We start from the raw sequence: 21332 nt of genomic DNA on the forward strand, positions 1-21332 counted from the left end.
TTCAAGTTTTACATTTCCCAAGTGGGGTCCATTCTGTACCCACAGATCTTCAGTCTGTGTAACTTGGACTTGTGTTTATATAGTTGGGATCTTGATGATCAGCTTCTGATTGGCCCTGAGTCTCTTTTTTACCCCTCAGCTGTAAAAGGCTGATGGAGTGTTGTGTCACCCTCACTTTGTGAATACAATATCTCTACAAATAGACAATGTGAGACTTTCAAATTGACGCCATAGGTGGATCTAATAGGAGGGTGATGGGGGTAAGACTGGCGGCCATCAGGGTTTTTGATAACTCTGAGTTCAGGTAGATTTCCTGTCATCCATGTTTTACTTCTGCTGCAAAGGCCACAGAAAACATTTGAATGCCAGAGCAGTGCATCTTCATAAATTGAGCCACAGAGACGCACAAGGCCAAGGTCGTCTTTCTTTACTGACATGTTAAAAGCCTTCGTTTTTTCTTTATCAAAGACCTTGATAAATTTGGTAAACATGTAGGAGTGAAGCTGCAGACAGCGGCGCTGAGGAGACCTTTGTTGTTGTTGTTGTGTGCTGGAAGACTTTAATTGTATGTCTGCTGTGCTTTTGAATTGTTAACCCAGTTTTGTTAGTTCTTTGTAAGCAAGAGATGTGCTTTGACACATGTTCAGCAAAGCAAATGAAAAAGGATTTAGTTTGTAAGCTGAAGAAGAATTTAAGTTTAGAAAAGTACAATTGGCTGAACAAGTGGAGTTCATGAAGATCTTCTCACAAATGAACAAAAGCAGATATGATTCCTTAGTTTTCTCCAGTCAACAGAGATTTAAAAACCTGCATAATTACTCATTATCTTTAACCTTCACTATTTCTGTCTTATGTGCTCTCAGGTGAGAACCACGTGCTCAATTTTACCCAGATTCGAACCATGAGCGATAAGATAATGATCAAGTGGCAACCTTTCTGGCCGAAAGACTTCAGAGACCTGCTGGGCTTCATGGTGCTGTACAAAGAAGCGTGAGTTCATCTCGAGTCATCAGTCAGCCACTCTCACAATCAGACTCAGAATCTGACTCGGCTCTTTGCCAAACCAATATTGTTCTAAGCTGCTCAGATACTCTGCAGAGGACAGCAGAGATACAGTAACATCTGAAAAGTATGTTTTAAAGCGACCAGATCAGTTTTAAAGAACGTTATTGTTTGTCTGTACTCACACATCTGATACATGCTCACCAGTGTTTACTGGCCCCTCAAAAGTTTCCTATAATTAAAAGTGATCCCTATAGACCGATAAAATCTTAAGATAACATCCTGGAATACCCTCCTTTCTAACCAGAAGCGCTGTGAGCGTCACTCTAACATCAGTAATCTTATATGAGCAGATTTTCCTCTGTAGGCTGTTGAAATAAATCGATAAATTATTTTTCCTACAACAGACCGTTTCAGAACGTAACGGAGTTTGATGGGCAGGACGCTTGCGGCTCCAACAGCTGGGTGATCGCCGACGTGGACCCTCCGCGCCGAGCCACAGACGGAGAAAAAGAACAGATCGAACCGGGTCATCTAATCTTCCCCCTAAAGCCGTGGACGCAATACGCCATTATGGTGAAAACCCAGCTCTCGGCCTCTGACGAGAACCAGGTCCACGGAGCCAAGAGCGAGATCATCTACGTCCGCACCAATGCCACAAGTAAGTGTGATGAGTCGATCGCAGCTTCTTCCACCTGAGTATTGCCTTGATGTAGTTGAATTGTGAAGTATATTTTGATTGAAGACTTTGGAGTTGATTTAGGAGACTTTGTCCTCATGCAGGAACTTTACTACCTGCGACTGTTTTCCACTAGTTTGTTTTTTTTAATACCAAAAATGTTTTGTGACTCTACCTTAACATTATGACAGAAGCAACTTGTCAGGGTATTATTACCAACCACAGCACTACTCAGACATCAATGATGTTGCATTGTCAAGCCTGTTCTGCTGAATCTAAGGACTGTCCTACCAAACCAGGCATAAAAATTGCTCTGTGTAATCTAAACATGGAAACCACTGCAAACCTAAAGCTAAAGATGCAAACCTAAAGCTTCTTCAAAAGCAGGTCATCGGCTGTGAAATTCTCACAGTGGAAAAGGTCAATATCTTGTCCTGTACTAGAATTCAGCTATTTTTAGGCTCATCCCGCGGTGTTACTATCATTGACTGGTGGAGTCAGTGTTGTGTGTGTTGCTGTTGCCAAAATGTCCTTGGCACAAGAACAAGGAGGAGGAAGACAGACGGCACGATTTGCTTACAGTGCCACAGACCTGCAGGGCCTTACCGCGTGCAAGGTGTCCGTATCAGTCACTCAAGCAGCCATCACCGTGCTCTTCCCCACTGCTTAATTGTACCTTGCCACCCACAGATCTCGCTGTGTGCACCATGGTGATGGCCTGTCTAGCTAGCTTCCTTTTAGACAATATACGTTTCCTTCCAGATGAACCGCATGAAACATGACATCTCTCGCTCACATGAAATAGGCTTCCAGCAGAGGCGCATCACTCACACAGACAGCCATGTCAAGCAGGGTTTTGGGTTTTTTTTGTTTTGTTTTTTTTACCCGTCTGGCAGGCGCTCCGGGTTCCTGGCCTGTGTCAAATCTAACCAACAGGGCAAAGCTGTCATTACAAATAAGCTGTTGCTGGTGAATCTTTGTCAGACAATGTGGTCTGACCAGTGTGTGGCAAGAAACAAGGACAACATAATCACAGTGTGACAACAGAGCTCAGGTCTCTGCAGCTCCCAAGGGTTCAGTCTGGCGCCCCACTTTTCTCACGTACACTCTCCTGATCAAACACTGGAAGCTCGGCAGCGTCATAACGATACTCCATCTCAGGCCAGAACACTTTTGAGATCTGAAGTGTCTCTTGTTCTTCCTCCTACTCGAAAAATCTACGTCACACTCAGAAAGAAGGCCATGTGTCAGCGATCAAATACAGGGCGATGCCAGTCACTGATCAACCCACAAGCTAGCACCCTATGTTTTCTGATCTGCAGGGCTTTTTGTTATCAGCTGACCACAACTGATACAGATTCAAGATCATGAAACCAGATGTTAAAGAAAAACAAACTTGCAAAGCTGTCAGATTTTTCCCCCCCCCACATATTTACTAAACCTCACCAACAACACACACTTGTATAAATTACACACACACCCCCAGCAGTTAACTCAGTGTCAACATCAGTGCATGTGACACCACAAAATAATCACCGGGGTAATTACAGTAAACTAGAAGCAAAGCAATAGCTAGTTGTTTCAGTAAAACTGTCATCAAATTGCAGCTGAATGAAAAAGTTAAAGCTACTGCCGAAAGCACCCATGAAAAGTTCGATCTTCATTCCCCGTAACCTGAAACGCTGGGCTCTGTGAGAGTTGCACGTTACAAGCATCAAACTGTAATAACAAATAACAAAACTGACGGGGAATACCCTGAGCAGGCAGCTGCTGGTCACAGAGCCAAACTGTGCCAGTAACCGTGTTTCAGTATGAAATGCAAATTGGATAGAAAGAGGACTTCTCGTCCTGCAATAACAACAAATGCAGATGATCAAACCGCAGCCCGATCTGTGGAACAGTGCAAGTTTTCATCTCAAAGAGAGTAGAGACTCTCGATATAGACTCATAGAGAGAGTCATAAAATAGACTCGTAGAGAGTCTATTTTATGTAAATTCTGATTCCTGGTGCTTTTAATATGTGTACATTGAAGCGAGATGTTCCTAGTTCATTAAATGTGAGTGAGGGGGAAAAATGAATAATTAGTAGAAAATTACAGTGAAAATAGTCAAAACTGAGTTTAGACATTAACCAGACGGTCCTTTGCAGCAGATAACCACAATCTTCAATAACTTCGAAACTGTGTTTAATCTGCTGAAACGGGAGCTGCTGTTTGGGATGCAACAGGCCTGTGTTGAGCAGAGTGTACAGGGTGCAGAAAAGCCAAATGTAATGTCCCCATAAGTATGCAGGGTCTCAGGAGCTTAAACTTAGCTGAGTTATGGTCCTGCAGATAGCAGTGCTAGGTGGTGACACGGCCTGGATCCAGCTCTTTAATTTATGCACCAATATATGGAAGAACATGGTGTATGTTGTCTGTCTTATTTATTCATTCTATTATGCATCTATGTGATGGTAAAATAGTGGAAAGACTAATTTCCTCCTGGCAAATTTCAGAGAATTCACAAATACAGGAAGAAAGTAAATATAGAAAAGTAATTTTTTTTGGCAGCAATTCTGGTAACAGGTCGTAGTATTCACGTCCCGCAAACAGCCATCCATGTGTTGATAAAACACTCTGGGCAAAAAACAAAGATTTCCCAAATTTGGGAGTCTGACTATCTAGGGAGATCATGAATGACTAATTGAACACATCACTAACAATGAGTAACAATCTCAGTATTGTTCTTTTAATGTAAAGTCATAATTTAAGTATTTATTAAGTCTTCTGTGTATTTCTGAACTGCACTCTTGGGATAAATAAGGCGATTTATTACTCGGTGTGCTTAATATACGTGTTGCTTCATTTTAATCGGCTACTTCTGTGATTTTCCCCCCAGAACCGTCGGTACCGCTGGACCCCATTTCTTCCTCCAACTCCTCCTCCCAGATCATCCTCAAGTGGAAACCTCCCAATGACCCCAACGGCAACATCACTCACTACCTGGTCTTTTGCCAGCGTCAGCCCGAGGCCAGCGAGCTTTACAAGTTTGACTACTGCCAGAAGGGTTAGCCACATTGTTTGTGGTCATTTTGTGTTTGTGCGTCTGCGTCTGTGTCCGACACGCTGAATGCTTTTCATTAGCTCGGGAGCTCGTCTCAGTTTAAGGCTCTTGACTACTACAAGCTGCTGCAGTCTACTCGTATGACACAGTAAATATTTTGTGATGTAATTCTTCTTGATGGCTTTTGTTACCTTGAAGAAAGGAAAGTGCTGTGATAGTTTTATTTAACCTAAAGTGTATTTATTATGGCAGGGCAATTAACTGAATTTTATCTATAGTTGTTGTTTTGCTTTTCAGTTAATTTGAAAACAGATATCTCATCTTAACTGGCAGGTTCCTCTTTGTTTTATTGTGCCGGTCTCTACAGATAACTCCTGTGCAAGTAGCCCGACCAGTGAGAACACAATGGCTTCACTTTCAGCACCTGAAAACAAATAACTAATAGATTTGCTGAATCTATTTTCAGAATAATGCTTTTGTTTTGTCTCATTAGCCAAAGGACCAGTGACCTTGGGTCATGGTGAAACGTATATCCACATTTCACTAAAATCACTAATTCCCCTACAGTTTTGGTAAGAATTTGATCAAACTTGCACATAATAATAGGTCTCCATGATAGGTTCAAAGTTCAGGTTAAATATGTCCAATAACCTCTGAATTTGAATGCACTCTGCCCCAGATGAGCTACTACGTCATTGCTGTTCTGGTATTGAAAATCCAGCTTTTGTCTTTACAGCCGTGTGAGGGAGTCTTAACAGGTTTCCGTAGGTGAACCTGCACAAACATCATTAATGGTTGTTGTACTACCCTTTCATTTGTGTCTGACACTTGGGGTCTCTCCCTCAGTCCAGTGCAGGCTCTATGCACCAGAGCTGTTTGTTAGCTGATGACTTGGGACTCATTCCCTCTCCACGGGTTCATTATCTCAGGAAGCCACTGTTTCCTCCATCGGCACCTTTGGACCTCCTGTGGTGAAGGCAAAGGATGGAGGAGACCAGTGGATGAAAGACAAACTGAATAATCAAAAAGAAAACACACTGTTTAAAATATATTTTAAATGATGTTCCCAAAGGAAATGAGTCACCCAAACCAAAACACTGGCCTGTTTTTTCTAAAAGTCACTAAACAAGGAAATGAAATTGAGTAAAGTTGTGTCTTTTGTTAGGGCTGCAGTGCATAACTGAAACTAAATGAAACGTGGTACTAAAACAGCCATATTCTTCATCCACTTTAACTCCAATTCAGGAAGACTTCATATCTTAGTTGATTTATTTTGGTCGTAGCCCAGCCTGCGTGTGTGCCTTTCCATCACTGCCCGTCTGTGTCAACGCAATCGCTCCTTTTTTAAACTCCCATAACGCTCGCTCATACAGAGATGGGAGTCTGCAGGGAGGTCGTGTCACTCGTAATTTATCTCCAGCAGAGAGAATGAGGACCTGGGGATGACAGTGACAGACATGCCACCGGGGCATGGGGGGTGCGAGGGGTTGTGCATAAGACTGTGTTGTGTATCCGTGTTTATCGCACCTGTCATCCCAAACTGCCTGGCTGAAATGCATTTTTATTCTCTCTTGACTACGTGTCACTAGGGATGAAGGTGCCGTCACGACTGCCCACTCAGGTGGACAGTGACGAGGAGCAGAAGTGGAACCAGACAGAGGAGCAGGGCCAGGGGACACGATGTTGCGCCTGCCCCAAAACCGAAAAGGAGCTCAAGAAGGAAAAAGAGGACTCAGAGTACCGCAAAACCTTTGAGAATTACCTACACAATGAAGTCTTTGAGATCAAGTAAGACTCCTGACAACAAACCTGCACAGGAACAATAACAGTCACTAAAAATGTCCTATGTTTGTTTGTTTGTTTGTTTGTTTTATTGGCCTGACTTTTTAAATCATTTTTAAAGGGTTGGATGCAGATAACAAGTAATGTGGTTTCTGTGTTTGAATAACTTTAAATTTGACCTCTGTCATCTAGACGCTCGAGAGACCGGCGTGATCTGAATGGCATCGCCAACCGAACGTTTTCCTTCCTAACCACCGCACCAAGCCCTCGCGCGGGTACGAGCATCCCCGAGGATGAGGAAGCCTTTGAAAGCACCAAGACCGTGGTCACCGTCCATGCCAAGGAGTCCACCATTATCTCCGGCCTGCGCCACTTCACCAGCTACCAGATCGAGGTCCATGCCTGTAACCACCCAACCGACCCGGCGCGCTGCAGCATGGCGGCGTATGTCAGCGCCCGCACAATGCCTGAAGGTAAAGAGGCATTGCTAACGTTACCAAGGAGCTTGGTTATGTAGGTCTGTGTAATAAACCCGGATCTCTTTTAGCTAACCTTCTTCTGACTCGCTCCTTGTTGCAACCAGAAAGTTTGAAAAGAAATGACCATATTTGGGATTTCCCCTCTCTGGGACATCATACAGAGCCAAAAGTAGTAAAAACCTGTGTGTAACAAAGTGTTTAGCACAGAATGAACCCCTGAGCTTTTGGCTCACAGGAAACAGTTTTTAATATGAGCATACATGTTGTAATAATCTGTGTGTGTATATGACAGAAAAGTATAGTAGGTCCCCTGTTGGTTTAGAGACCCCATAAATTGGTCACTTGAACAATAAAGTCACAAAAAACCTGTCTGTCTTTTCCAAACTGATCATTTCTTGAACAGCAGGATAAAGGGAGATACTGACGTGCAGTAAATGTCTGCAGCCACTATCAAAGCAAGGACGCCCCTGCAGCTCATCTTTTATTTACTCCAAACACGCCCAACTCTTCACACAAATATGACTCATGTCGTTTTGTTCGCCACAGACAAAGCCGATGACATCTTGGGTCTCATCAAATGCGAGGTGACAGAGAAAACAGTACACATCACCTGGATGGAACCGCAAGCCCCGAATGGGATGATCATCCTGTATGAGATCAACTACAAGAAGCTGGGTGACTCTGAGGTGAACTTGTCCACAGGCTTCCACATCTGCACGCACATTTGTCATGGCTTTACTGCCTTAGTATATGTAATAGTTTGAATCTTGGATGGCAGAGTTCATTGCAAGTTCATGCCAATGCAAATGGTTCTTACACCAAGCAATTTTTATATTCCTCTTTCTCATTAAACATAATGACTTTGGCTTTCAATGGAAAACAATATAGAAGAAACAAATTGTTCAGCTTAAAGCTCACCACGCAGCACAGACGGCTAAAAGCAACGCTTATTATTTGGTCTGTTGGTCTCACTAATGTCATTTGGGAGATAACCTTAATGGAGGAGTAATTTTAACGATGCACCATGTTTTAGTTGCTATAGAGATCAGTTAGTCAGAACATCTTGTTGATGCTGGTGATTTTATTTGTAGTGCAAAACAAACCAAAAGAGTAACAAGCTTGTTTTTAACGCACAGATATGAAACAAAATGAGTCTAAATTAAGTTTTAAACTTTCCAAACCTGAACGGCCGCGTTGTTCCTCCGCAGGAGCTGCACTACTGCGTGTCGAGGAACATGTACAAAGCGAGTCGCGGCTGCAGACTGAAAGTGATGCATCCTGGGAATTACACGGTGAGAATCCGGGCCACCTCACTGGCTGGGAACGGATCATGGACCGAGCCCACGTACTTCTACGTCGAGGATCCAAGTAAGTAGACAGAATGAGTTCAGACATGGTTTGTCTACGCACACCTTCTGTTTTCTGAAGGCATGTGTAGACGGGTTTGTCCATTTATTACAGTCTGATCTATATCACGTTCTTTGTAAAACATGATGAAAATGTATGTTTTCTTCTTGGCTATCAGTATATTTTGATTTATGCACTAATATGAAAAAAAGTAATCTCTCTTCTATAAACCTTGGCACTCTAATGTGCCAGCAAAATTAAAACAAAGATTTTGAACTTAGCTTTATGGAGTGTTTGGATATTAATTTACAAATATAAGTAAATATAAGTTTCAGCATGGTGACTTTGCTCTAGTCTTGCCTGATCTGACCAAATCCTGCTAAATCAGTTGTCTGTTTTAGACACACAAAAATAATCTAATTGGCCTGCTGTGCACACAAAATTATAAAACCTTTCAAAACCGTGTTTAATAAAGTACCTCCTGTGGTCCTACCTAAGAAACCAAGGTGCTTATATTAAATTTTATACAGTTTGATGTTCTTATTTTGACCTGCTGCTGAAAAACCCCCTCTGAGTACAGCTCAGAAATGAGTGCAAATACAAATAAATGCAGAATTCTAACTTGAAAACACGCAGACAGACACCTGGCATGACTCAGTCTTCTTAAACCAAATCAAAAGCTTGTACTTGAAGCAGATTAGGATCACAGAGCAGCATATTGATCCCAGCTTAGCAGGTTTATTGTGTGCAGCTTGTATTTGTTTTTCACCTGAAATTTGACTCACTGTCCGGGCGGACTTGTTGAACAGGCGATCCTCTGCATGTCGTCAAGATCGTCATCGGGCCCGTCATCTGCTTTGTCCTGGTGCTGTTTGTGGCTTTGGTAGGCTTCGTCATGTTCAAGAAAAGGTAAATATCTTTCACATCCGGCTCATTAGTCATTCTCTTATTATTCGACGTGTTACCAGTGTTCTTATTAAGCTTGTTTTATTTTTTTCTCCTTTTAGTCAAACCCAAGGACCCAGCGGGCCCATCTATGCCTCTTCAAATCCCGAGTATCTCAGCACTGATGGTAAACAGGGTTTGGGTCTCCTGTCAACAACAGAATAGTTAATGATTTTAGCTAATTTAAGGGATTTTGACAACTTAGTAGCAATTACACATCAGCGTTATCAGCGATTGGATCCCCTGGTTTGTGATTGGCTGGTGAAATTGTTCCTGGTGGATCAACTATTAAACTAACTGTTGCACCACGACATCTCTGCAGGATCTCATTAAATTAGTTTTGTTAGCATGAATTTAATTGCTGCTGCATTTTCTACTCTCACTTGCAAAGATTTAATCCAATAAGATCTACTATTGCATTAGTTGATAAACATTGATTATTTTGGGGGTTTCAGCAGTACAACTAATGAAATTTGGATTTAATTTCATAATGTTATTCACATAGTTTATTTTATTTTATTATTAGTAATGATGGGCATGCCTGTTTTCCTATGCATTTAAATGTTTTTTTCTTTCCCTTTTTCTTTTTGCAGTGTATGAGGAAGATGAGTGGGAGGTGCCCAGGGAGAAGATCGCCATTTTGCGGGAACTGGGTCAAGGCTCCTTTGGCATGGTCTATGAGGGCATTGCCAAGGACATTGTCAAAGGCGAGGGTGAAACACGAGTAGCGGTGAAGACGGTGAACGAGTCGGCCAGCCTGCGGGAGAGAATCGAGTTCCTGAACGAGGCCTCCGTCATGAAAGCCTTCAGCTGCCACCACGTGGTAAAGAGAAGCAACATGTTTTTCTCATGTTGTTCACGAGCAGAGGACATTGATGGTTTTGGTTACTGGCGATGTGTAAAAGTTTAAGGTGGGGTTGGAAGCAGTGGGCCGTAGCTCTGTGTGTGTGTGTGTGTGTGTGTGTGTGTGTTAGCTGTTATTTTTGAGTATTTAGAACAGAAAGTACTAAATGTACTAAAATCAGAGCTGTGTGAAAGGCAAGCACCTGCTTCACCTGCTGACTTCTAATTCCCGTTTTTGAAAAAACTAAACTACATTAAGATGAAAATCCCCATGTTTCTATCTGCCAGGTGCGTCTGCTGGGTGTGGTGTCTAAGGGGCAGCCCACCCTGGTGGTGATGGAGCTGATGACCCACGGAGACCTGAAGAGCTTCCTGCGCTCTCTGCGACCCGACGCTGAGGTAAAACATTAGTTTGAATTATGTTTATTCTTCTTTTAGTTCAGACTGCACTTCTGGTTTCTTTTCTTCTTTTCACTTCTGCATTTTGTGAGTATAATAGGCAAACTAGGCTTAGGTTGCATTTTCTTGACTTTATGCAAAACAATCTTTTATAACTGCATGCGGAAATTATTTTTACACTGAGCAGCATAAAAGCTTTTAAAGCGTCATGTTTTAACTGGGCTAATTCTGCTCAGTCGAGGAGCTATTGCTGCTCTTACTGACACATTAGGCTCTACTTTGGTTCTTAGTGAGGTCTTATCTAGAGAGGTGCTTTAAAGATACACTCAGTTTACTGCAAAAGTGCAGATAAACAACACTTTAAATCCATCAGTGTTTAAAGTAAGCAGCTGTTAACAAAGTTGGAGTCATAGGGTATTTTTCCTGGTGAAACATCTGCTATTTTGTTTCCAGTCAGATTGTTTTGGACTAAATCACATCTACAGAATAATAGTGTGTTACATCAGAGACTGTGTGCACAAATATGGATCAGTTTATGTGGCATTAACACTGAAGCCTTCAATATCAAAATCTGCATTTTCTTTTAATACATGTTGAGGGGGCTTCTGTGTACAAAGCGATGCGGCGCCTTTTTAAGTAAACATGCAGATGGCGTTTTTGTTAGAGCAGAAGCAGGGCTGAGCTGCAGGATGCTGACAGAAGGTTTTAGCAGTAAAGCCAACTGAAAACATGGCAGCTGCCTTGAAACGGGTGGCTGGTGTGTTGGGAGCAAGGTTATAATAATTCACTAATCTAAAAACTAAAATGACTTAATATTGATTTTCTTGTTTTACTACGGTGACCTGACCAGACCTCAGAAAGAGAACAAGTCCAGAATTTTACTTTTTATTTTTCTAATTTTCATAAGATTAAAACACATCTCATTGATCCATCTTTGTTTATTTTCTTTCAGTTTTTAACTTGAAGATGTTAAACTGTGTCCGTTCTCTGAACTATTGTACTTTAGTTTTTGCATTTTTTTTATTTAACTTGTGAAAAGAACATCATTGATCAATCACAGAGTTAGCAATACAGTATGGTAACAAAAAATGTATGTGTGTTCAGTGTGCGCACTTTTGCCTTTTTAGCTGAGACGTGTGCTGGATGAGGATTTGGGACATAAAAGTGTGTTTGGGGTTTTTTTTTAATCAGAAACTGTTCAGTTGGCTACATTTTCAGGCATAGTTTTGAGAAACAGTGTAGTTAACACAACAAACAGTGGAAATCTGAAATCTGCTGTATGGCTAGATAATGAGTCAAGTGTTTGTACAATATTTTGCTTGGTTGATCTTCAGTCTGATATCCTGGAAAAACTACTACTTAAACTGAAATTGAACATTTTTAAGATTAAAAATGTAATTTGCAATGAGTAAAACTCACTGTGGAAATTAAACTGGAACTAAATTGATTAAACTAAATTGAATTCAAAACTAAGAAAACTGCAAAAGTGTTTCTGAACTGACATGCTATGTTTGTTGACATCTGCACAAACCTCATTATTTTTCTGATAAGTTCTGAGTGTTCAAACATTGGTTCAAACTGAAAGTCGAGCCTGTGTCGGGGTGTTATGTTGTAACCGAGTACAATGTGTTATCTTGTCAATAATATACCTAAAGTGTAATAATATAATGACTGTGCCAAACCTTTTGTTGATAGATCAGAATTTCAAAGTCTGTCTCATGTTCCTCAGAATAACCCTGGCCGTCCACCACCCACTCTGAAGGAGATGATCCAGATGGCTGCTGAGATTGCGGATGGCATGGCTTACCTCAACGCCAAGAAGTTTGTTCACAGAGACTTGGCAGCCAGAAACTGCATGGTAGCTCACGATCTTACAGTCAAAATAGGAGGTAAGAATTCATAAAGTAAATGGGCACAAAAAACTGCTTAGATTTTGGTGCCTCATAGTGGAAGCATGAAAAGCCAACAATGCACTGTCACACTGATGGGTGTTTATATTCAGTCATCAGACATTACTAAGACAGTATTCAAATCCACAGCTTTAGGTGCCATGTATTGACTGAACAGGTGTGAGCAGAAGCAATGGTAATGGCACCCTTATAATTAAGATAAATTAGATATATCCTGAATACAAAAGGGAACTTCACAAGGTTACACAAGCTGATATCACAGCAGATAGTGAATGTAAAATAACAACCACCAGATCTTTCTGATGCAGGTTTGGCTGTAATTTGGAGTCTGATTTATGTTTTCCTTCCAGACTTTGGTATGACCAGAGACATCTATGAGACCGACTACTACAGGAAAGGAGGGAAGGGTCTGCTGCCCGTCAGGTGGATGGCACCTGAGTCTTTGAAGGACGGCGTCTTCACTGCACATTCAGACTGCTGGTTAGTGACACGTGTGAATTTCAGACTCCTTCTCCTCCTTCATCCTTTACTTCTCACTTTTGAAACCATCCGTGTGGAAGTTTTAAATATATGACAGATATTTAGGCGACATGGGAGCAGACAGCGTTGTTTATCAGTATCACCTGCACCTGTCTGCACTCTGTCTATCTGTTAACAGCATCAATCATGTTTGCAGGCAGATTTACTCTAAGATCTAATTGCTGCGTTTTCATTCTCCTCATGTCGTTCCCTCTTCTTCGCTTGTTTACCAGGTCATTTGGGGTGGTGCTGTGGGAGGTAAGCACGCTGGCTGAGCAGCCGTACCAGGGCATGTCCAACGAACAGGTCCTCAAGTTTGTAATGGAAGGAGGCTTCCTGGACCGGCCGGACAACTGCGCTGACAGACTGTGAGTATGATCACGGGGATTTGGTGGCTACGCACTGAGAAAAAAAACTTCTCCTGCTTAAACTACAAACTGTGTCAAAACACTTTTAAGCAGTTATTTCACAAGTCCACAGTCAAAAGTTGAACTTTATTCGATTTAGATTACTGAGATTGGAAGTGAAGCATAGGATTTCATGATGTTCATAAATAACTATTAACGACGTGCTAAAATACATTATAAAATGGAATGTGCAGGGTGCTAAATCTGAACTCAGCTGTGAGAGCAAATATGTAAATATTTTTTTAAAGAAAAAAAAGAAGCTGCTAACAGATGTACAGTTTACTTTTTAGTTTCCTAAAACAGCTGGGCAGAGCAGTTTTTAGCAGGTGTTGCTTAAAGTGTGCTCTCAGGGTGGCCATATTTTTAGCTGTTGATGTCTGAGCATTTTCTGCAGCAGGACAGTGACTCAAAATAATCAGTGCACATGGACAACAGAGGTGAGGGGAAGGGAATAATATAAATCAGGGAGTTGGTTTTGTTTTTAATGTTGTTTATTAAAAGGATAATATCGTATCTATGAAGCCTGATCAGGTGAAGTTGATTTGACTGAAATATTCTTAACAGAACAACCATAAGTACATCATAAAAATAAAGATGTAGACAGTTCAGCTCCTAATCTCCCCGTCTCATCCTGCAGACACAACCTGATGCAGATGTGCTGGCAGTACAACCCCAAGATGCGTCCCACCTTCCAGGAGATCATCGAGATGCTGCGGGAGGACCTGCATCCAACCTTCCAGGAGGTCTCCTTCTTCTACAGCGAGGAGAACAAGCCGCCAGAGAGCGAGGATTTCGACCTGGACATGGAAAACATGGAGAGCATACCACTGGACCCCTCGTCGTACTCGCAGAGGGAGCAGTGTTTGGACAGGGACGAGGCCTCCTCCATGGGCCTGAGGGGCAGTTACGAGGAGCATCACATCCCGTTCACACACATGAACGGGGGAAAGACCAATGGACGAATACTGGCCCTACCACGGTCCAGCCCCTCCTAACATACTGTACACATCCCACACAAACTCATTGATGCTATAGATTTAAATATATTTTTGTTGTTTTTGTTGTTTTATATAGCTCACACTCAAACACTCTCCTCAGCAGCCCCTCAGTGCATATCTCAGGACCTTATTTTTCTCTTCAGATGCCACAAACACACACTACAGCAAGTCCAAGCTCGGACGCCAGAAGACACTTTTTGTATTTAAGGATGAATCTCCTGTGTCTCTCTTGTTCATGATTGTAGGTTATATACTGTATATAAATATATATATATTGCCAAGTTTGTGCTAGTCTGGGTGGATATTCGATTCAACTGTGAAACAAACTCTTGACAAACAAGAAGGCTGCTAACCCCACTGACCCCCCACGCCTAATTCTAGACTCCGTCTCCTCTCCCTTATTTCATCACAAGAGTTCATCCCGAGTTTTTGGGGAAAAGAGAAAAAAAAGTGCCCTTCTATTTTGTCTGTGGCCTACATCACACATCATGGAGCTGCGTCTGAATCTTTGCACGCACACGAAGACGAACTGAAAAGGAAAGCTTCGGGAGCTCCCTGCTGGATGGTCAGAAGCGGCCCATCCTCGAACAAACTCTTATTCACTGGAGAAGCTGGCTGAAGCAGCCTACCTCCTCACACTCTGCAGTATTCCAAAAAAGGCACACGGGATACACACAGGACGTTTGTCGGGTTCTGTTTTTTAATTTATATAATGGTCTTTCTTTTTTGTTTTCTCCTTTTTCCCTACTTATTTTTGTTTTGGAGTTTTCACACTTATAGCTGAAGGATATTTAAACTGTTTTCAAAAACACGTTGCCGAACGAGTTCCTCAGATTGACCAATAGCTGCTTCGTTGGTATATTTTAGTGGGTATAGAAGATAAAAAAAAATATATATATATATATATATAAATGTTATATTGATGTTTTTGTACATAGTTGATGTCAATTTTGAGGTATTTCCGGTCATAGAAAATGTTTTTACATGTTAGTCTATTACCTTTATTTTTTCTAATCCAGAAAATCATACTAATTAGCTTTTTTGGACTCATGATCAACCAACAGCACTTGGTCTTTTTACTATGTGATCTATGTGATGCCCGGGGGAAAGGAGTGTGTGGCGTCTTCGGCTTAAGATGTTTGCCCGTCATATCAAGATCAAATAAAATAGTGCTGTAAATAATGCAGCGAGATGCATTTGTGAGTAGGCTCTGCCACTGCTTGTCTTATTTTTCCAGCATGTTTGTGTTCACAAAATGGTTATGTGTAAATTTGATGTTTGTGTTTTTCCCCAGTGAGTACAACACATCTGAAGCATTTTGTTTACCTAAAAAATATCATATACATACACAGAAGTTAGTTTACATACAAAGTGGCTGCTCTGCGTTACTTCAACACTTGATGCCATGATGTTTCTGGGTGTCTTTGCCATAGCAACAAACATCTGTCACTTACAAAGCAACCTAGCCAAGCTTTGGTTAGGAGTTGGCTATCTGTCTGTTACTAAACAACATGGTGATGATTAAACTCTCCTTCACTTTGATGCTGAACTCCACAGCCGGCTACCTCACGCTCTACTGATATATTTCTAACGGGATTTGTTTGGCTGAATCCGGCTCTTTTACCAGGAGTGAAGCAACAAATCTACAATTCAGCAGCATACGACTTCACCCCATTCAAAGTAGAGATGGACCGATCCGATATTAAGTATCTGTCCGATACTGGCCTAAATTACTGGATCGGATATCGGAGAGAAATAAAAAATGCAATCCGATCCATTAAATATCAAAAAAGCACCTCACAAAACTTGCGACATGGCATAACTCGGCTCATAACCGTAGCGTGTTGGCGCAGTATGCATCACGTGATAGAGCGGCTGTGGCGTGCGAGATCTGTTGTCTGGTTCAGCATTTGGAGCTTCGCTACCAAAGTTGCATTTCATCTCCGAGAAAGTTATCCCAGAGAGAAGTAAAGCAAGTGTGTAAGTTCATCTCTGAATGTTTGTAAAGCATTCCAGCATTAAGCTCAACAACCTGAACAGCCTCTTCTCTCTCCTGCTGCCACTTCAATCATGAAACTGATCAATGATCAGCTGATCAGCTTTTCTGTCGCGAGTCCGTCTCTCATGTTTGTTTATCGGCCACTTCGCGCCAGAAAGAGGAAATCAGCGGCTGAACAACAGCAGCACGTTTAAGCTTGATAATCTGTTGTTAGAATTTATTTAATATTACTTTGTACACCAGGATCTTTTTCTGCTTAGCTGACAGCTGGTAACTGTGCAGGGGCGGATCTAGCAAAGTTTAGCCAGGGGGGCATGTAGGGCATTAACAGGGAAAGGGGGGCACAAAGAAATACTTTTCTTTCTTATTCTCATTTAAAATGTCTACCTTTTAATAATTATCTGAATCTTACACCCAAAGTTTTAATCTGATGTAAAATGTATAGAAGTCCATTACTGTATATAGTAACTGTTAAGTCTAATATACCTTAATATACACTTTTTCCTTTGGGAAGGTACCATCTGTGCAGTCTGCACTTCTGTTGAAGAAAGATGTTGAATCTATTTAATTAATCTTGAAAAATAATGGATTTCTGTGCATTTTCTTTCACACTGAATCAAATTAAAGTTGATTACATCGATTAAGCATCATGAGGTGGAGGGTGGTTCCCAATTTCTTTTTTTTTTGCTGGGAGCTTGCAACCCTATTAATTAAAACTGTTTTTGTAATATCTTGCTGCATTTTGTATAAGTTCAAATTCAAGTTTAAAACAAACAAACAAACAAACACTAAAGCTATTCTGTTATACCTGTAGGCAAAAAAATACAATGTACCCAAAATATTTCATAGTGATATCATAAGCAACCTAATTAAAAAACACTATATCAGATTCATATCGGTATCGGCCGATATCCAAATTTATGATATCGGTATCGGACATAAAAAAGTGGTATCATGCCATCTCTAATTCAAAGCAAATGACAGTAGAGAGCTGTGAATTCTCATTACATGTAAGATCAACCAAATCTGAAAAAAGTTGCCACCTTACATCATCAAAATCAAATTGTTTGTGTGGTTACTGAAGCAATTCAACAGTTTTTCCCTCAAAATATGAAAATCTGCAGTTAGAATTATTTTGTACAGCATTTTTGCTGGTACTAAGTAATTACTGTAGTTACCCAGATGGAGTTTTCAGGACTCTTTCCCCATTGTACACCCACCAGGGTAATCCTTGTTTCTTTTCTGAACTGAGCGGTTTATGATATTTCAGGCCTGTTTCTAGAACAAAATGATTAGGTATGGATCAGAAATTTTTGAGGATAATCTCTCCCTGTATAGCCTACTTCTCTTTCCTTGGGAGAATGGCTGCCAAACTATATGTCGAAACATACTTCATTAGGGCTACAAGTGAGTTTGTCAAATACTAAAAAATGTTGATGGGGGAACAGTTAACGCTTAAGTAAAAACTAACCAAATCCACTTTACACTTTTTCCAAGTGTCACTATTATGGAATATATAATTTTTCCAGTAGTAAAAAAGGCACCAGTCTATGGTCTGTGACTTCTACCTACATTTTGATACCAAGATTCATAGCTGGAAGGTAAACTTTTGCATCAAGTGTACATGAGTTAGTGCTGTGTAGCTGACCTGGCACTTCTACTCCATGTCTGCGTGGGTTCTCTCCAGGTACTTCAGCTTCCTCTCACACAGTCCTCAGACATCGAATTAGGTTGTATGGTGATTCTGTTAGGCCTGTGGCATATTGGCAACCTGTCCAGAGTGCACCCTGCCTCTCACAGCTTATGCTGTGACCCTGCGTTGGATGAATGGATGGATCGATCTGCTAAATAATGTAAAACTGTACTTGAGACTGAATTGTGTTTTGTTGTTTACTGGATATTGTTGTTTGTTTTGTTATATCTGGGCCTGCGGGATAGGATCAATTCAGCTGAACTTCCACACAGTTGATAGTGAAATGGCGCCCCCTAGTGCATATCACTGTATATATGTCACAGGATTCTCCACAGCATTACATATACAAACATTTCAGATGCAGTGCATGATGTGACTAAATTAGCTTTCAGTGTGTACTGTTTTAAAAGTTTAACAGCTAAGCTGAGGTTACATGCACTAGTGAAACAATCTGTAACTCTGTGGTGTCTCACTCACTCAGAATATATCCCTTAAAACAGCTTCTAAATGGAAATGAAGAGAGTCACATTTAAGTCTTGCTTGCTTATACACTCAAATCCCTCTGAAGCTACTATGATAATTTCCTGAGGTAGTGCTGCTGGACAAAACCCAAACTGATTTTTCTCTTATGATACCTTAGCATTCTGAAACTGATGGAAATCATTCAAAGTTAGTTTAAGGAGCTTAGAAAGAAAGCAACTGGACTACTTTAAGTTTCTTGAAAACGTTTCACCTCTCATCCATGAAGCTTCTTCAGTTTTAAAACCAAAATGTGGAGAGTCCCAAGTATTTAATCCCTGGTGGGAGTTGTCCCTTAAGAGTTGTCACTATTGATCATCTGGCTCACCACATGAGCCACGGTGTGAAAAAAGGCGTCGGTCATTATCAACAGAAGTTTCAGGTGAGGGATCTCAAAACTGCATTATAGGTGGCAGACAGTTGGTGTTGCAAAGTCTGTTCAAAGATTTTTCATTCAGTGGACACAGATGGCCCCTTTCGCTTCTCTTTCAAACCATCTGTCTTCTCTGTCCAAAGTGTGAACATCAGCATCCTTAAAAGAGTGACCTTTATCCTTTAGATGATGCAGCTAAGTCTTGTTGCTCTCCATAAAATCAGCTCAGCTCTATGTCCCGACTGTGGATCCAAGGCACAAACTCTTGGGAACAAGTCGGCTTTGTCTGCATCTTAGGTTAAAGTGGAGGTAGTTTCTATAGTCCGTTGGTTTTCTTGATTCCCTTTCATATTAAAGCAACAGTTGCAGTTTTTTCCTCCCAAAGTACGAGGCAATATTTCTGTGTAAGTTCTCAGTCATCCAGGTCATTGTAGTCCAAAGAGCTTAGAAAGAAGGTGTGTGGACTTTCTTGAAGACATTTCACACATTGGTTGTGGTGATGCACATGTGGGTCAACAACCCTCTTCAAGGGACAACTCTCACTAGAGATTAAATAGTTGGGATTCTCTTTTTTTTTTTCTTTTAGAACTGAAGAAGCCGCTGAAGAAGCTGCCCAGGTAAGAAGTGAAACGTCTTCTAGAAACTTAGGTAGAAGAAGAAACCAGTCACTATCTTTCTAAGCTCCTTAGGCTACCATAACCTGGATGACTGAGAATTTACACAGACATTCAAAATTTGTTATTTTAGAGTTTTCCTCATTATGCTTCACTGGATTGTGACAGAATAAGAAATAGGAAATTTGGTACTAAAAAGTATAACTCTGAGAAACTTTAACACCTTCTAATAATATACTAGCTGATTATAAAAATCATTAGAGTTAGGATTTTCCCATCCAATCATCCATTTTTATTTAACCATTTGGGAGTCCATCTCAGGTCCCACAGAGAGAGAGGCAGGGTCCACCCTGGATAGGTTGATGGCCCATGAAAGTGTTGACAAATAGATGCGAATGATGTCTGTCTCTATGTCCAATTCAGAATCACCAGTTAAGCTAAAATATATGTTTGGACTAAAACTATTAAAAAAAAATTAACTAAAAGATTCACTCTGGAAACTAAGTTTAGGTAACCTGAACTGAAAATAAAATAAAAACCAAGAAGAAAAGATGAAACTAAACTCTGGACCAAATCTTCTGGGATACGAGATGATAGGAGCAGCAGAGCAATGTGTTGGGGAATTCTTAGAACCCTGCTTTCACTTGCTCAGTGCAGTTCAAGGATGTTCAAAACCTCAACTTTCTGCCGCTGCTATGTTATCATCATTGGGACGACACAGTGGCGCAGAGGTTAACACAGTGGCCTCACATCTGATTATCTAAAAAATTATTATTATTATTATCATGAATTGGTGGATTTGTATGAAAAGTTTACTAACACAGGGCTTGGTCCAGCATAGTGATTAACTTGTGGAGTTGGTGTGGATTCAAAAGTTTTGGAAGAACTTTATCAACATAAAACAGACCAATGTTAAAAATATACTGGGAAAAATGAGAGACAGCAAGAAAATATTACAAACTGATCCTGATACAGATATGCTTCTGGATCCAGGAACTCAATTTGAGCATCCAGGGGACTTCTCTTGTATTGTTTCTTTCTATTCTTTTGGACCAACAGGGGTCACTAAATACACTATAAACTGAAGTATGAACCCGTTGAATACATCTCTGTGCAGGTTAACTTTTAAGGTTTAGCTTAATTATTTTTCTTTCAAGACCCGAGCTGTCAGTGTTTATACCAAAGGTAGGTTCTTAAAAGTATAGTGATGATATTTACCAAAACAAGCCTTTAATTTTGATTTTCCTTAATACTTCAAGGCCCAATTGTCAACATCGAATTAAAGTCTTGACACTCAAAAGTCTGACTAAAAGGCACATCTTTTTCTTCCACTATAAAATGACTGAATGTTTTTCTTTCTTTTGGGCTTTTTAGCCTTTATTTGATACACTCAAAAGAAGTCAGAAAAGCTTGGAGGAAGAGCAGGGGAGAGACATACAGTAAATTAACTTGGGCACATTCATACCCAGCCCTCACCAATAGCCTGACAGCACAGGACAGATATTTTTTTAGAGCCTGCCTTTTATCCAGTAGTTTGCTTGAAAACAACAACAAACCCCAACCCATTTCAACTCAATTTTATTAATAGTACCAACTGATGATGATAGCCACCTCAAGGACCTTTATATTTTAATTACAGATCCTGCAGTATTAGAACAAGAATACCTACAATCAATCAATGTGAGACAGAGTAGACAAAAGTTAGTAATATGTAGTAGGGACATATGGAACAAGTGGAGAAGAAATGCTCAGTCTATCATGGATTAACACTTCTGTTAG

At 40.8% G+C, this 21332-nt stretch overlaps 1 protein-coding gene across 1 annotated transcript in view; it reads left to right on the plus strand.

Moving 5' to 3' along the window:
- The window catches only part of insra (insulin receptor a), a 53644-nt gene extending 38093 nt beyond the window's left edge, over window positions 1-15551 (plus strand). Inside the window, exons 7-21 of the mRNA XM_005936647.3 lie at window positions 864-990; window positions 1410-1663; window positions 4562-4729; window positions 6316-6514; window positions 6701-6981; window positions 7534-7673; window positions 8196-8355; window positions 9144-9243; window positions 9342-9406; window positions 9873-10102; window positions 10411-10521; window positions 12251-12410; window positions 12782-12911; window positions 13184-13318; window positions 13995-15551. Coding sequence (XP_005936709.1) covers window positions 864-990; window positions 1410-1663; window positions 4562-4729; window positions 6316-6514; window positions 6701-6981; window positions 7534-7673; window positions 8196-8355; window positions 9144-9243; window positions 9342-9406; window positions 9873-10102; window positions 10411-10521; window positions 12251-12410; window positions 12782-12911; window positions 13184-13318; window positions 13995-14352 — 2618 coding nt within the window. The 3' untranslated portion in view covers window positions 14353-15551. The remainder of the gene's footprint in view (window positions 1-863; window positions 991-1409; window positions 1664-4561; window positions 4730-6315; window positions 6515-6700; window positions 6982-7533; window positions 7674-8195; window positions 8356-9143; window positions 9244-9341; window positions 9407-9872; window positions 10103-10410; window positions 10522-12250; window positions 12411-12781; window positions 12912-13183; window positions 13319-13994) is intronic.
- Window positions 15552-21332: the final 5781 nt, after the last annotated feature.

The sequence above is a fragment of the Haplochromis burtoni genome, unplaced genomic scaffold (assembly GCF_018398535.1).
Source record: "Haplochromis burtoni strain Fernald_Lab_line unplaced genomic scaffold, NCSU_Asbu1 Contig_219, whole genome shotgun sequence".
Lineage (NCBI taxonomy): Eukaryota > Metazoa > Chordata > Actinopteri > Cichliformes > Cichlidae > Haplochromis > Haplochromis burtoni.